At 51.2% G+C, this 16,442-nt stretch overlaps 6 protein-coding genes across 6 annotated transcripts; 5 read left to right on the top strand and 1 right to left on the bottom strand.

Moving 5' to 3' along the window:
- Positions 1-2,756: 2,756 nt before the first annotated feature.
- On the top strand, positions 2,757-4,741 carry KD926_002446 (Ytp1 family protein; the record flags this gene model as incomplete). The annotated part of the gene is made up of 4 exons (XM_053094126.1): positions 2,757-3,018; positions 3,070-3,746; positions 3,811-4,509; positions 4,562-4,741. 4 exons carry the CDS (start codon positions 2,757-2,759, stop codon positions 4,739-4,741), a joined length of 1,818 nt encoding a protein of 605 aa, XP_052951095.1.
- A 994-nt stretch (positions 4,742-5,735) lies between these two features.
- Positions 5,736-6,715, top strand: KD926_002445 (dienelactone hydrolase family protein; the record flags this gene model as incomplete). Its single annotated transcript, XM_053094125.1, has 4 exons — positions 5,736-5,823; positions 5,900-6,228; positions 6,310-6,427; positions 6,513-6,715. 4 exons carry the CDS (start codon positions 5,736-5,738, stop codon positions 6,713-6,715), a joined length of 738 nt encoding a protein of 245 aa, XP_052951094.1.
- Positions 6,716-7,459: 744 nt separating this feature from the next.
- On the top strand, positions 7,460-8,601 carry rbd2 (rhomboid protease family protein RBD2; the record flags this gene model as incomplete). The annotated part of the gene is made up of 6 exons (XM_053094124.1): positions 7,460-7,652; positions 7,746-7,883; positions 7,946-8,027; positions 8,083-8,148; positions 8,204-8,325; positions 8,384-8,601. The coding sequence occupies 6 exons, from the start codon at positions 7,460-7,462 to the stop codon at positions 8,599-8,601; spliced, it is 819 nt and encodes a 272-aa protein (XP_052951093.1).
- A 443-nt stretch (positions 8,602-9,044) lies between these two features.
- KD926_002443 (GPI-anchor transamidase subunit GAA1) lies at positions 9,045-11,145 on the top strand (the record flags this gene model as incomplete). The annotated part of the gene is made up of 4 exons (XM_053094123.1): positions 9,045-9,346; positions 9,421-9,659; positions 9,720-10,600; positions 10,657-11,145. The coding sequence occupies 4 exons, from the start codon at positions 9,045-9,047 to the stop codon at positions 11,143-11,145; spliced, it is 1,911 nt and encodes a 636-aa protein (XP_052951092.1).
- A 433-nt stretch (positions 11,146-11,578) lies between these two features.
- On the bottom strand, positions 11,579-12,937 carry KD926_002442 (proteasome regulatory particle lid subunit RPN9; the record flags this gene model as incomplete). Its single annotated transcript, XM_053094122.1, has 3 exons — positions 11,579-12,220; positions 12,297-12,532; positions 12,670-12,937. The coding sequence occupies 3 exons, from the start codon at positions 12,935-12,937 to the stop codon at positions 11,579-11,581; spliced, it is 1,146 nt and encodes a 381-aa protein (XP_052951091.1).
- Positions 12,938-13,525: 588 nt separating this feature from the next.
- KD926_002441 (NADH-ubiquinone oxidoreductase 40 kDa subunit) lies at positions 13,526-16,420 on the top strand (the record flags this gene model as incomplete). The annotated part of the gene is made up of 12 exons (XM_053094121.1): positions 13,526-13,563; positions 13,618-13,789; positions 13,853-14,426; positions 14,798-14,954; positions 15,013-15,026; positions 15,096-15,158; positions 15,215-15,309; positions 15,372-15,463; positions 15,518-15,659; positions 15,721-15,879; positions 15,933-16,268; positions 16,322-16,420. 12 exons carry the CDS (start codon positions 13,526-13,528, stop codon positions 16,418-16,420), a joined length of 1,941 nt encoding a protein of 646 aa, XP_052951090.1.
- Between the last annotated feature and the right edge of the window lie 22 nt (positions 16,421-16,442).

Here is a 16,442-nt window from a genome sequence, read left to right as displayed (position 1 = left end):
ATTGTTGTAGTCACACACGGCTTTTATCTTCAGGGCTGTCGAGCACACAATGAAGATGCTCTCTTCTAACATTTAACTCCCTGAAAATATTTCCCAGAATGGTCGCTATTGAACTTTATTAGCGCAAGGAAAGTATTTGTATGTACATACTGGTAGTATGAGTATCTATTCTTGACAATCTTGCCCTACGGAGGTGGGTATGTACAGTATTCGGGACATGGAGAGAATTTGCAGTAGAACTGTCACCCTACGGTGTACATACATACCGGGGGATCAGCCCATAAAGCCTCGACTACTTCGCGTAGACCCAAAACTGGAAGCACACCGTCTGCAGGCAGGAAGACTAGGCGACATGTGAGGGGCAGGACTCACAATAGAACGACGATTGATCTTCATGCCAAATGAGGGGTTGGTTACCTTGCGAGTGTCAATTCGCGTTGTTCACCATGTTGGTGATATTCAGATTTGGCCGACCATCCTCGCAATAGCAGATCTCGATGCAAACGTCCCCTCCCGTATCATGGGAACGGTAGGTAGTGTTGAAGACTTCAGGTTCGTACGCGTAAGGTATATCCTTGCCGTATAGGTACACTGTGGGAGCCCGTGTTTACTCCGGATCATCCTGCGCAGACTGGCATCCCCATGTCTCTCTCCACATCTTGCACAACCCTATGCAAGGATGATTGACATTCTTTCTGTCAATCATCATCAACTCCCCATCGTCGTGTTCGTCGTTCGCCAGTGTCGTATTACTCAGGGTGCGTACGCTGTAGAATGTCTGGGTCAGCACGGCGTCCTTCTCAGGTCTCACCGCACTCTACCAATGAGGGGAGCGAGAGAAGATCGACAGGACTCAGGTCGTTAGTCCCGGGTAAGTAGACTGAATGTGACCGCTCAGAGCGATAACCGCAAGGATTTGGGGCCAGTCTGGACGAATCAGAGTCCCTCGTTATGCAGGAATGTGCACTAGGGAAGGATGCACCTCCATGATCAACTGATGTTTTTCTCAGAGATGGGAACTGGCAGCGTCCAAGTGGGTGGAGGGTAATAATCATGATCATAAGGTACTATGCCACGGAGGTCTTCATTACTTGTTTCGTGGACATGTACGGAGTACACGGGCCATCTACCTACCTACCTACCTACCTAAGTAATCTCTTGTTCGGTGTTAGCATTGTCAGTCTTTCATAGCAAGATAATAACGTTATAAATAGATTGAAGTAGGAGATGATTTCCCTTCATCCTAACTGGTGTTTGCGTTACTAACCTACTCTGTACTGTAGGCATCCCAAAGCCGAGAAAGAGAGCCTAGCAGGGTCGGCCAGCTCTAGGCCCGGACGCTAAACCGGCGGTACCTTGGAATGAGGTCATCGCCCACGGCACGCTCAGCCGCCGTGACTTGGTCAAGAAGTCACTTGCCGGAGCCTCCGAACATCCGAGAAGAAGAATGTGAAAATTTGCAATTAAAAAATTGTCCATTGGCCAAGCCCGAAGAATTTGACTCTTGTAATTAGATGGGTTTCGCCAGATTTGAGTGCAGTCTTGTTATACACTCGGTAATGATGTAACCATTTAAGTTACGGGGTCGGAGTACTGCGTATGGAATCGGCTTTCAACTTGGGTGCGCATTGGTTCTTTGGATGTGCACACAAGAGGAAGGGATACTAGATGCAAACTTTGTGAAGGGTGATATCATGACTAGTGTTTAGTTGGAAATAGTATTAGTTAGGTAGTACTCACAACCGGGCATCAAGTGGAAAAGTACCTAACTAAAGGGCAAAGAAGAAAACAAGGAAAGCAAACCCCATAAGGTTCCAAACTTACAGTAATTTACCAACGGATTACACCACTCATTCTTCAAACCATTAATAGGAGAGGAGTATTGACCAAGTCATCATGACGATGGAATCAAACCCGTGGCTTAGAAACCCACGGCCGTTGAGATTCTGAAGAATAATATAGCCGTCGCAACAGCACTTCCTAATGGAGTCATATCCTGATGACTACGAATGATTATGGATGCCTATAACTGCGTCTTATCAAAGGGGAGAAAAGCAAAAGATAAAACGAAATAAGACGAAAAATAACAGACTTGCCTAGTCAATCCGGCGCCTAGGAGGAGCCAGAGTCCGAAGGTGGAGACGTTCGGCACACGGAGCTTTGGGGGAGCTGCACGGAGTTGGCAATCTTTTTTTTTTCTTTCTTTTTTTGTTTCCACGGCCCTCTCGGCGTCATTGCAGCCTATCCCCGCTGGCTCCGAACAAGAGCTCCAGCAAGACAACCAGAGCGACGATGATTAAAAGGTCCAGCGCGACCCTGTCGTCGCTGTGCCTTGTTATTCTTTTCCCTCTTTCCCTTCTTCCGATATCCGGTTCCCACCAGCTGGCTAGATGCCATAAATCCTTCCCTTCTCGCCCTCTGCCTCACTCCTTCCCTATACTTCAGCCCTACCGACCCGCCTGGCTGATTTTCTCTACTCCCCTCCCCTCCCCCCGACCAGCTGCGCGCATTGTTCGCATCGCATAATCTCAAGGCCACAAGGCAGTTTATTACTCCTATCGCGCCTGGAATTCCCACAACTAGCTCGCTTCGTATTCAAAACCCAAGATTTCGGGACCAATCGACCGGACGAGTAGCTTGAGTTAATTCGGGCTCCGGCGTGTACACCAGAATTCGCTCGGAATTTTTAACTTGTATTAATTCTTTCGATTTCCACCTCTTCTTATATATCGAATATTAATAGGCCACATTCAATCATGTGGCGAACAACTTTTCGTGCCGCGATTGCGGTATCGTTCTTGTTGTTCTCCGTCGCAAGCGCAATCCCACACGGGGATGACGGCTCGATGGACATGGACATGGACATGGGCATGCACATGAATAGCACGAAACCCGAACATCCGGCGGAGCCAAGTGATGACTCTCCGATGAGTTATTTCGCATATGGGAAGCACTCCAGCACAATATTCGCTCACATCGCGCTTATGACCATTTCCTGGTGCTTTCTATTGCCTATCGGTAAGACCCTCACCTCGTGTTGCTTTTCTCACGCAATTACTAGGCCCGCAGACACTGACAATGCCATCGCAGCCGTCATGCTTAGTATCGCCCGGTCACGGTACGCGCTTGTTTCGCAATTCTTCTTTTTGGTGTTGAATGCGCTCGGTCTGCTCGTTGGTATCATCTACAACAGCCAAACCCCGGATCTCTACGAGAACAATGCCCACCACAAGATTGGATGGATCGCGACTTGGGTCATGAGTGCGCAAGTGATCATGTCCTTGATTTTTACCTACGCAGGGAGAGGAAAGTCGGATTCAACCACGTATGAACGCGCCGCCTTCCTGCCCGTGTCTACCGACGAGATGGCCGAAACCCCAACCACCTATCCCAATGGTATTCACCACGGGTATCGCTGGTCCAGAGACAGTGGCCAGGGAACCGAGCGGAATTCTTCCTCCTTGCACAGCCGTCCGAGCTCTCCGTCCTGCGCGTCTCCCTCGGATGAGTACGACACCTTCGACAAACCGGAACCCGAACTTGACGTTCACGAGGAACCTGGTCCGACGCGGGGATGGCTGCGCAGCACTTTTGTCGACCGCTTCTTGGCCAATCGTGTGCCGGGATTGGTTTCCAGCCGGGTTCTTCGAGTCTTGAATGGCATTTACCTAGTTGTCGATAGGCTTATTCTTCAGTTTGGCTTCGTTGCCATTGCCACCGGTGCCGTGACCTACGGGGGTATCATGGTTAGTTATTCTCAGATCAATCACATCCCCCCCCAACAGCATTTTCTAACTTATGAAATTCTAGAGAGGTAACCAAATCTTCAATGGTCTCGCTCATTTTATCAAAGGAGGTATCTTCTTCTGGTATGGTTTGTTGACTCTCGGCCGATTCATGGGCAGCTATGCCGACCTCGGTTGGGCCTGGAACGTCAAGCCGTCAAGCGGAATTGTTGGCAAGTGGAAAGCCAGAATCCCTTCGGGGGAGTTTACCGAGTCGTTCGTGATTTGGCTTTATGGTGTCACCAATGTGTTTCTCGAACATCTTGCTGGCTGGGGAGGTGCATGGTCCGCTACTGATCTCGAGCACGTCTCAATCTCCATCCTATTCTTTGGAGGCGGATTGTGCGGTATGCTTTTTGAATCTAAGCGCGTGAAAGATCTGCTCAACTGTACCGTCTTGCGACCTGCCTCCCAGGCCAGTACTCGCACCCCTGACGCTGCCTGGAATCTTCCCGACACCCAAACCGTGCCCCTTAACCCGATGCCTGCTCTTGTGATTCTTCTCCTGGGTAGCATGATGGGCTCTCACCATCAAACGAGCATGATTTCGACCATGGTGCACAAGCAATGGGGCAATCTCTTGGTTGGCTTTTCGGTCGCCAGAGCCGTGACTTACTTCTTGTTGTACCTGAAGCCCCCAACCTCGTACTTGCCTGCTCGTCCTCCCACCGAAATCATTGCCGCGTTCTGCTTGATCTCGGGTGGTTTGGTGTTCATGCTTAGCGTAAGTACAGCATTGAACAAAAGAAAATGAGCCAAGCTAATGTCTCTTCTAGACTCGCAACGTGGTTGATTCTATGGAATACTATGAACTCGATGCCATGTTCACCTTTACCGTCAGTATGGGATTGACGGCTTTCATCATGGCGTGCGAGATCTTGGTTATCGCCCTCAAGGCGTGGGCAGTGAAACGGGGGTCTCGTCCCCAGCTCCCTGCCTACCAGTTTCCAGCCTAAACAGTCTCGTCGCCTATCAAGGCGAATCGTTCCGCCGAATTCTCCAAATGAACCATCACGCAAATACCTCCTCCATCGATATAATGATCTCACGGGAACTCCAACGAAAACCGAAAAACCGAAAAAAAAAATTATTGTTCATTACTTCAAGTTTTATACCCCCTAAACCAATTGATTTCTGCGTGGCCTGGTATCATGGAGCCCATGCTGTCCATATTTGGGTAGCAAGCCTAATACCACCTGTATCAGAGCCTTTTCCCCAATGTTCTTGCATCTGACGTGTCCCTGTGTTTATGAATGATATCCCCAAATTACAGCCGGTGTTAATGAGGAGGAATGTGGTGACTCCGTGACTCGCTTGAGAGATATGACGTTATTTTATATAGTTGCTTTGGAACTCTCCTTTCACCAAATATAATCTCATTGATGAGTTGATGAAGTATGGTAACTATTAGCATGAGCTACCGTTTTCAAACTCCCGACCCAGATGATCCTCATATTCCGGCTGTTGTTGGAACTCTGCAGCTGCCGCCGGAGTTAAACGGCTTTAGCGGCGACATCGGCAAGCTGTGCCGGCGAATCGGCACTTGAGGCGATTACATAACCCCCTCATAGCTGCAAGATATCATCATCTACATTCCACCGGTCTACATAGCGAAAGCCATGGCTTCGTACCCAGAGATTCTACTAGACTGTAGCTGCATGTAGGAGAGCACTCTGTAGATTCTATGCCGTCTGTCGGCATTCGCTATGCTTAATGTAGTATAGTCGTTTAATATATGAGCACCTTGAGCGATGTTCGGGTCATATTAATAATTTTGCTGGGAGAGGGGCAAAGTGGGGAGGAGAGGCAGGAGCATAGACGTTCCTTCAACCTTTAAAGAGGGGCGTCTATCCCGCTATAGCCCACCGACTATAACATTTCCTGTTGCAGAAATTCTACGGTTCCTTTGCTTCCCCAGGATCACCCCGTTGATATCACATATCGTCCAAGATGGCCTCTAACCCCCCCGGAGCTTGCTGTGCCTCTGGCTTCAAGCATGAAGGCACTCCCCTCGGCGAGATTAAGAACGTTGGTGGCGGTGAGTTGGGCACATTGTTTTTGGTTCTTGTGTCTCGTTTCTTTGATCTGTTTACTGATGGTTGTGAATATTGCAGTCGACACCTACGTTGTCTACCCCAAGGACAACAAGACCCCCGAGAAGGCCGTCGTCATCCTGAGCGACATCTTCGGTATCTACGTCAATGCTCAGCTCCTCGCCGATGAGTTCGCCGCCAACGGATACCTGACCGTTATCCCTGATCTCTTCCGCGGCGACGCCATCAAGCTCAGCGACATGGAGTCCGGAAAGGCCAACCTCCCCGCTTGGATCCCTAACCACCAGCCCGCCGTTGTCGACCCCATCGTCGAATCCACCCTCAAGTACGTCCGCCAGGACTTGGGCGCCAAGAAGGTCGCATCGGTTGGATACTGCTTTGGTGGCAAGGTGAGTTGATCGAAATGGATTCATAGTCGGGTATACTGTCGTCAGGAGGTCTCGCTAACCAGTGCCCTCTCCGGGTTGTAGTACGTTTGCCGTTTCGCGAAGCCCGGCAAGTTCGACGTCGGTTACACTGCCCATCCCTCTTTCGTCACCGAGGAAGAACTTGGCGGAATCACCACTCCTCTGTCCATTGCTGCTTCTGGTAAGTTTTCGTGTGTTCCTGGGGTAGATGGTTTTGGTGTTCTCGGTTTTCAAAGAGTCCCGACTGACGCATCATTCAATCATAGAAATCGACCAGATCTTCACCACCGAGCTCCGTCACAAGTCCGAGGGCATCCTGATCAAGACTGGCCAGCCCTGGCAGATCAACCTCTTCAGCGGTGTCACCCACGGCTTCGCTGTCCGCGCCGACCTGAGCAACAAGCACTTCAAGTTCGCCAAGGAGCAGGCTTTCTGCCAGGCCGTGACGTGGTTCAACCAGTACCTCTAAATCACTGCAGTATAGATTTTAGTAGTAGTATCATGATGGGTCCATGTAGATCATTCTTTGAATAGTTAATGAACTGAAATTAATTCGAGGAAACCGAATACTTAATAATGAAAGTGAAAAAGCGTAGCGAAAGTGATAAGCCTTATCGATCCACGTGACCGGGGGATCCGCGCAAAGGGCTAAGATCCACCACGAAGAACAGGTAAGCGTCTAGCCTCTCTTTATTCCTGCCGTTGCTGCTTTGCATCAAAGCGTCGAACACCACCGTTCTTGGTTGAGGTGACTGGCTGCGTCTGCCGGTTTCCTCTCCTTCTTGCCATTGCCCACCGACCCGATCGGTCCTTGTTTATACCTGTGTCGTGTGAATTCCAATTTTACGGGTTGTCCGCGGAACTTCATCTCCACGATCTGTCAGCCTGACATAGTGCGACTGAATTCCATTCCCTAATTCTGTTGCTCTTCGGCGATCTCACGAGACGTACATCTTACTTCTTGATCTGTGTTGCATTGCATTACCTCAAGCATTGTTTACTTACAGCCTCATTCATTCCTTTTACTCCCTCGATAGAAGCGCGCCGATCCGACGACCCTAGCAGATTCGATTTTGCCCGACCTCCCCTTGTCTTTGTCTCGATTTCAGTGAATTACCTGCAGCAAGCAACTGTTAAATTTGCTGTACATATTGTACCTTACATCTAAGTACGACATTCGTTACCTTGAACATCGAACGGATTACGAAACAACATGGCCACCCCAGCCGCCTTGCCTCCGCTGCCGTTCAACCCTTCGAGGGTACGATCCTACGTACTCCGCCTACCTCTATTTACGCGACTAGTGCTCCTGGCGGTGCTTGTGTTCTGGCTGCTCGAACTGCAGACCATTTGGAGTGTGGTACAATGGGGCTCTTTGATCCCGGATGAGATTGGGTTTGGCAGCAGTATGTCCCCTGGTCGCTAGGCACACGCTCCCCTAGACTTCATTCATATGGTGAATGTGTATCGTTGTACATGATTCTGACTCGGAGAAATAGTGTATCGGTTGAACACCTATCCGTTCATTCACGTGGGATTCTTCCATGCTTTCCTGAACTTGTTAGCGCTCACGCCATTGCTGGAGCGGTTTGAAGCCGAGCATGGTACACTGACGGCGGTTGCTTTGTTTATTGGACGTAAGGCAGTCCTGTTCTTGTTGGGTCTTTGAGCGAGCATGCTGACGGGTGTTTACGAACAGCTCTTTCCACTTTCCCTGCCGGTCTTTACCTACTGGTTGAGAAAGTCATTTTGCATAGAAACACTGCCGTCGTTGGCGCTAGGTGAGTGTATACTGCCAACTATTACCTCTTAGGTCGTCGCTGACATCTTCTGAAGTGTTTGGGTGTTCCTGTTGCTTGGTTCCGAAGCCATCAGGACTTTCAAGTCCAACCCCTACTTCAGGTACTTTCTTAACTGCTTGTCAATCATGTATCCTTAGTCACTGACAGGTAGTTAGTCTCGGTTCTCAGAGAATCCCGACTTGGACTTCGCCCCTGGTTGCATGTATTGTTGTCGCGATTCTCGTGCCAAACACCAGCTTCCTGGGCCACTTGTGTGCAATTGTTGTCGGGTATCTGCGTAAGTTGATCCGTTTGCATTCTCTATGTATTTTTTGATGCTAATACCAGTTTTCTAGTCGGCCTCGGTTACCTCAAGATCTTTGTTCCGCCAGAGAAAGTTCTGCGATGGATCGAAGGAAAATTGAACCTCCTCGGACGACTGCCGCATTATGTGTCGGTGGACCAGAAGACATATGGTCGCTACGGTGTTCTGCCGATGACAAGCACTGGTGGAGAGCGGCCAACGCCCCTGAGTTATCTGGGATCGAGTCAGCGTCTGGGATCCTCTGAGTAAAAACGAAAAACACGGCCGTAAAGACTACATTTCTTGTGTATATTTGGTACTTCCAAGGCCTTGACTATAATCGCCTGCAAAGAGTTGTGTGAAAAACAGTTGGGCTCATAGATAGTATTAGTATAGTATAGTAATAATTATTCTGGATTATTTAGCATCAGGTTGTGCACTTGGTCTCTCCCGCTCGACGTAAATTTACTTGGGCTGATGCGGAGGCGGAATTGCCTTCTCTCCAGCTTCCATGCACCACGCACGTCGGGGAGACTCTCCCTAATCACCTTGAATTCACCTCATGGCGTTAAAATGTAAGTCGCATGGTCCGCGGCTTTAACCTCGCTCGGTCAAGCAGGGTTCATTTCCCTCCCATTCATTCATCCCGTTTACCCCGGATTCCCGCCGCGAAAGGACAGCTCAGGACCAAACAACCGCTGACGGCATCCCAAATGACAGCTGCAATCCGCAAATTGCGGAATAACCCTCGATTCCTCTTCGTGCGCCTTCCGCATCTTCTCTCCTTTCTCTGCATCGTCGCCGGCGTCGCCTGGCTTCTACTCCTGCCCCTCAATGATTACTCCCGCCGAACCTACATCTCCGAGAACGCGCTTCTCCCCGGTCAAGTCCATGCCTATTTCTCGGGCAGTGAGCAGCACATCTTTCGCGGATACAAGAAGGAACTAGAAGGACTACTTCCGGAGGGCTATCAGGGGGAGGGACAAGACAAGCCGGATGTTGAATTGACACCTGCGTATGTTGAGATGATTGTCTCGTGATTGACCTCCTTGGGGACACGGCGTCACTAACCTGTGCGCGTTCGATTAGGATATCCGATAAGATCCAGTCGATCCTACGAGCTGCTGGACTGAAAGCCGCGACACAGAATTACGAATACACCTCCTCGGGGATTACGCACCAGGGACAGAATGCCTATGCGATCATCCATGCGCCGCGGGGCGATGCGACAGAGGCAATTGTTCTCGTGGCGGCCTGGAAAACTGCCGACGGAGAGTTGAACCTCAACGGTGTGACGTTGGCGCTGACACTGGCACGATACTTTAAACGTGGGTCTGGTCGGTTTTCCTGGAGTGTCGTTTCATAGCTAATTAATCCCCTTTGTTCAGGATGGTCTTTGTGGTCGAAGGATATTATTTTCGTGATCACGCCTGATAGTAAAACGGGGACGCAGGCCTGGATTGACGCCTATCATGATATGCAACCGCCGTCGGTGCAGCCTCTGCCTCTCAAGAGCGGAGCGTTGCAAGGAGGCCTGGTGGTTGAATATCCCTTCGATCACCGCTTCGAGTCGCTGCATATTGTCTACGATGGAGTCAACGGCCAATTGCCCAACTTGGACCTGTTTAATACCGCGGTGTCAATTGCCGGAGGCCAGATGGGAATCGGATCCAGCTTGCAGGAGATGTGGAACCACAATGATAGCTACGAGAAACGTCTCGAGACCATCATGCGAGGCATGGTCAAGCAAGGATTCGGATACGCCACGGGCGCCCATAGCAGCTTTATGCCATACCATATCGATGCGATTACCCTGCAGACTAAAGGTGACGGCTGGCAGGATGAAATGGCGCTAGGTCGAACCGTGGAGAGTCTCTGTCGCAGCTTGAATAATTTGTTGGAGCACTTGCATCAGAGTTTCTTCTTCTACCTGCTGATGCACACCAATAGATTTGTCAGCATTGGTACATATCTCCCCAGTGCGATGCTTGTTGCCGGCAACTTTACCATCATGGCGATCACCTTGTGGCTGCGGACTGGATACTATCGGGATTCTGAGGAGGCATCCTCTAGGACCACCACTTCCCAGGATGAGAAATCTACGATCAAGTCGGCCAAGTCTCACAATGCAGACGGCCCAGCCCCGGAGAAGAAGCCTGGATCCAACGGCACCATCGAGCGCCACCTCGCTCTACCACTGACGTTCGTTGTCAGCCTTCACCTGCTCGGCCTGGCTCCCCTGTACATCTTCAACAACCTCTCCTACAAGGTAAGTCACCTCCCCACTTCTCCCACACTCACAGATAACTCACAATACAACCCCAGTACTTCACCACGGCAACCTACATCTGTATCGCCGCCGACCTCATCCTCCCTCTCCTCCTCGCCACGCTCCTCACGCAAAGCGCCCAATCTTCCACCCCCCAGCAACACCATCTCATCAAATCCTTCTCTCTCCTCCTCCTCGGCCTCTTCCTCTCCACCCTCGCCACCCTCAACTTCTCCCTCTCCTTCATGGTCGGCCTCCTCTGCACCCCGCTCAGCTTCATCACCCGCATCAGTCCCCGCCTCAACGCACCCCTCCGCTACGCCCTCTCCTCATTCGGTCTCCTCGCCCTCAATGCCCTGTCTCCCCCCGTCGTGGTCCTCGCGGCCTGCTGGTACACTGAGGTCTCGGTCGAGACGGTCTTGACGCAGGCGGCTTTCGGATGGGACGTTTGGGGCATGTGGACGCAGGTGGTCGTTTGGTGTGTTTGGTGGCCTGCTTGGGTGATTGGGTGTGCGTTGTTGGGTTCTTCGTTTTTTTCGATTTAAGCTTTCCAACTTTTACGCTTTTTATTTGTTCGTGGTGGTTTAGACCTCTTTTGAGCTAAGGGGTGGATGGATGGTACAGTATATAGAGTTCTTTCTAAAGACGTATGTCTATAAGGAATGCCTATCACATAATACATCTGGCTTGTTGTGCAGGGGTGCTGTCAGTAATAGGACTATTATTTATCCGTGCCTTACTGTTATGCGTGTGAAGCCACTACTGCTTATACTGCCTCCAATGTTCTCCTATAGTATAAAGTTCTAGCTGCTTATAGTAAAGACAAGGTCCTCCTAACATTTCAACAAGTACTGGTTTACTTCATACGTGATTCAATTATAATGAAGAGGAATCTAGTACTTCGTTCGTACATACATGCCATGCCATGGATAGATACCCTTTTTAAAGATCCAAAAACATAAGAAAGAGACCTATAAATCAAGCAGCCCACACATCCTTTCCAACCCCCTCGATCCAGTGACCGAGCTGGTTCACGCCCGCATCCCAGTCCTTGAGTCTGTTCCGCATGCCGTCGATCTGGGTCATATCCAGGACCTTGGGCTGCACCCAGTGGATCTGCGCGACCTGACCGACCTGGTCGATAGCGCCCTTGAGCAAGCCCAGCGAAAGGGCCTTCATGACGAGATGCTCGATCTCCTGGGGCTTGACTTTGGTTTCGGAGGAGATGGACGCGAACGTCAGGTTGCGGTCGTGCGGGGGCCGACGGAAGACCATCTCCGTGAGGGCCGAAAGGGAGATTTTCTGGTACAGGAAGATCCGGTGCTGTTCGAGGAGCTGGTTCTTGGAGATGTTGCCGGCCAGGACGTCGTAGGCTGTCAGGTCGCCGCGGTTGAAGGCAAAGAGGAGATCGCGGAGCCAGTTGTGGGGGGTCTCGGTGAGGGAGTCCAGGATTGGGTGCAGAAGCAGTTCTCCGAAGTTGTAGATTGAGTCGGAGACGAGCGCGGCGACGCTGAGGTTGTAGGCGCGCGAGACACGCTCGGATTCGTCGAGATCCTCGAGAGTGACGCAGGCGAGATACAGCAGGGCGTTCTTGTAGAAGGAGGCGAATTCTTCTTTGGCCTGTTGGGGTGGATGATGGTTAATGGGAGGGGATGGCTCGGAGGCGACTTGTTAAAGGAGTGGGAGGGCAACATACGTGGAAGTAATCCGCGTTGACCTTGTAGAAGGATGCGTGCACAATGGTCTCTACCGAGTCGAAGGAATCCAAGACCTTCTGGCACAGCTCCAGGTCCTTCTGTGCTCCGTCCAGATTCTGCAGTCGTTGCTTGACATTGGCAACGTCCGCAAGGGCGTAGATGTAGGCGTCTTGTGATTCGGGCTTGTTCACTTTGTCCGCAAGTGATGTGAGGAAAGAGAGTCGTTCTTGGTCATCTATGATGGAGGCAGGTATGTCAGCACATGAGACGTCATAATGAGAGATCGCGTTTCTACGCTTCGGCCGCAACATAGCGCCATTAAATCTAGTGCGTAATTCAGGATCTCAAGCACGAAATGCAGATAACACTTACCGGCACACTGCGTCGATGCCATCAACCCGAGCGACACGAACTTGAGCTGGTTGATGCGGTCGGCGAAGCTGAGCACGAACGTCTTGAATATCGGTAGTCGTTGGGGAGCACTCTCTGGTAGGCGGAAGAATTCGATAAGGGCGTCGGTAAGCTGATGCCATAGCTTACGCTCCCAGTAGTCTTCGAAGCTGAGGAAGAAGGGTTGGCATTGTTCGGGAGCTTGCTGCAGCTGGTCGGCAAGAAAGTCGGAGATCTTTTGGTTCTCCATGATGGAGATGCGGGGACAAGAACGGCTGGAGCTATACGATGGAGAGGTCGGATTCAGGCGATGGAGAGCTTGATGAGATAGAATGGGGCGGAGCAAGCGTAGGGAAGAGCTGTTCTGGCGGGGAGGACCAGCAACGGGCGACTCTGGATTGGAGTCGAGAGCTGACCGGAGGCGAAGGCGGTGAGCGGCCACATGACATCGTTCCTCAGCTTGTATACCAGAGCGATCTATACCGTTCTACACTTTTCTCGGAGACATCCTCGGATCCTTTTAATTCTTAGTGGGTCGAGATGATCAAACCCATGACTCTGAACTTTCTTTGCCCCGACCTATCAAACCCCTAGAGCCAGGGAGGCCGAGGTATGACTACCTAAAGAAAGTGTCCGGTATCTCTCCGACAAACGCTGCGTCAGGCTGGTACCATCTGAGGCCAATGAATTCCATAAATATGACCTTTTCTGCTGTTCAATTCCCTCATTTCCTCCTTCTTTCATACTCTTGAGTACTTATCTCGTACGTAATTGCACCTTCATACACATCCTGACCGTACATCTCTGCTCTACACGACCGACACCCAACCCGTCAACCATGGAGGACTTCACTGAGAAGAACAGACAGGTCTTTGAGTAAGTCGTCTGTGCTGCATGCCTAAAGGGACAAAAACTGATTGAGGTGCAAAGAAAACTGTCCAAAACATACAAGACCGACTTTGACGAAGCTCTGGCAACAATGTATCGCACAGTTCAGGCTCGTCGTCTCTGGGTCAGTGACACTTGGACAGATACCGATGCCAGGAAGGGGAAGGATATCAAGGTCCTTGAATACGCATGTGGGCCGGGAACCGTCTCTCTGGTGAGTAGAATACCAGTTGCGTGGTGCAATGACCCAGGAACGCAAGGCTAATAGATGTCCAAGGCGTTGGCACCCTTCGCAACTCGCATTGTTGGGTTAGATATTTCCGATGGAATGGTCAATGAGTATAACACCAATGCCCGTGAGGCTGGATTTGCGGACAAGATGGTCGGGTACAAGGGCGATCTCTTCGCGGAATCCGTGGCAACGGAACTCTCTGGCCCTGAGTTTCATGAGTTTGACATCGTGGTTGTTAGCATGGCCCTTCATCATTTTGAGAAACCGGACCTGGCCGTCAAGCGGTTGGCGGAGCGACTGAAGAAGGGCGGGACTCTCTTGATAATCGACATGATCCCCAGTAAACATCATGGACCTCATTCCCATGGATCAGGTCACCACCCGCATGAGCATGGTCACTCGCATGGACATGATCACTCTCATGAGGAAACTGATGATGAGTTCACAGATGCCAGACATACGATCAAGACCCATGGGTTTACTCAAGCCGATATGCAGAAGCTGTATGATGAAGCTGGAGTCGGGATGAACTTTGACTACCAGATCGTGGAGGAGCCATTTACATTCAAGAAGAACGGGGAGGAATTCTCCATGACGGTTTTCACGGCACGAGCTCAGCGTGCGTAGGGGAGAGTAGTTAGTTCATGAATTTCAAGATTATTATGCTGCCCAACATGGATGAACGAGTAGGTAGAAGAGTAGAAATACTCCGTGAGATCAACAAAAGCAGAGTGATGAATCAGCAGGGAGATCTCAGCGGATCCGACCAATCAGCGGAGGGCAATAGTCAGGCCAGAGAGTGCTGTCCGAAATGGGACTAGCGCGACAAGTCCCGTGCCCGGGCAGTTTGGTTTGCGTTTCTCCAAGGACGACGACCGCCGTGAAGTTCAGCTTCCAGCACCAAGTCCCGCCTGCTGAGCTTCGCTCTCTCCACTCTCTCGCTCCCTTCTACAGAATCCGCTGGTCTCGTCTGTTTGACCAATTGAACAGAGACCATGCAGAAGTGCCGGGCCGCCAATTCCGTCTTGGGGTCGAGGACAGTCGTCCCCCCCACCCCTCGAGTCCAATTGCAGTCGCAGCGCCGCAATCTGCAGGATGTTGCTATCTCTCGGACCGGAAAGCCGATCCTGAAGGTTCAGGGTGGACGGTAAGGCGCAATTGCATGAACCTGACGTGTATACATGGCTGATTGATTACTCTCACAGGTCGTCTCTGGGAGGTACATAGCCCTTTTGTCCCGACCGGATCGCATCGCTCGCAGAGAATTTAACTTGGAATTGCAATCTAGGTCATACCGCGACTGTCTTTGGTGCTACTGGTTTCCTGGGCCGATACATCGTCAACAGGCTCGGTAGGTCCTCAATGAACCGCGATGGCAACCGACAGCTAGTAATTGACATGGTACAGCTACGCAGGGATGCACGGTCGTTGTTCCCTACCGCGAGGAGATGGCCAAGAGGCACTTGAAGCCCACTGGTGATCTCGGACGAGTCAACTTCATCGTATGTTTTTACCCCCTGCGAGGTTGACGCCGAACGCGAGCAGCTTACACGAACGCCCCTAGGAATACGATCTGCGTAACACCCAGTCGATCGAGGAGAGTGTCCGTCACTCCGACGTTGTCTACAACCTTGTCGGTCGCCAATATCCTACCAAGTTCGTGAAGCAAATAACCCGATGAGTTGAGAGGGCCTACTAATAGGCGTGCAGGAACTTCTCGTACACCGATGTCCACGTTGACGGTGTGGAGCGCATCGTTGAGGCCGCTGCCAAATACGATGTTGACCGTTTCATCCACGTCTCTTCTTACAACGCCAACAAGGATTCTCCCTCCGAGTACTTCGCGACCAAGGTCGGTCCAATTCCCATGTCCAACTTCAGCTCAGGACAGCAAAGAAACTAATGCAGCGTAGGGATGGGGAGAGGAAATTGTTCGCTCCATCTACCCCGAGACCACCATCGTCCGACCTGCCCCGATGTTCGGTTTTGAAGACAACCTCCTCCACAAGCTGGCTGGCGTGACCAACCTTTTCACCGCCAACCACATGCAGGAGCGCTTCTGGCCCGTCCACGTAAGTCCAGCGCCGGCACGGACCGAGTAGAATAGAAACTGACACTGTAACAGGCCATCAACGTCGGTGCTGCTCTTGAGCTTATGCTCCACGACGACTCCACCGCTGGTCAGACCTACGAGCTCTACGGCCCCAAGAACTACTCGCCCGCCGAGATCGCCGAGCTGGTTGACCGTGAAATCATCAAGCACCGCCGCCACATCAACGTGCCCAAGCGCATCTTGAAGCCCCTAGCCTACTACCTGAACAAGTTCATCTGGTGGCCCACCATGTCCGCCGACGAGGTGGAGCGGGAGTTCCACGACCAGGTCATTGACCCGAATGCTAAGACGTTCAAGGACCTGGGCATTGAGCCCGATGACCTGGCCAACCTCACCTTCCACTACCTGGTAAGTGCATCGCGACAAGTTAATTGGGAGATAAGATGCTAACAGTCCTACAGAAAGGATACCGAAGCGCCTCGTACTACGACCTGCCCCCTGCCACGGAGCGGGAGCAACGGGAGGAGAAGAAGTACCTGCACGTTCTGGACAGCCAGTAGTGGATTGTGTTTCTTTAATGTA

Source organism: Aspergillus affinis (genome assembly GCF_023601865.1).
Source record: "Aspergillus affinis strain CMG 70 chromosome Unknown NODE_150_length_76013_cov_85_467696, whole genome shotgun sequence".
NCBI lineage: Eukaryota > Fungi > Ascomycota > Eurotiomycetes > Eurotiales > Aspergillaceae > Aspergillus > Aspergillus affinis.
The sequence above is the reverse complement of the archived record's forward strand: the minus strand, read 5'-3'. Positions and strand labels throughout refer to the sequence as shown.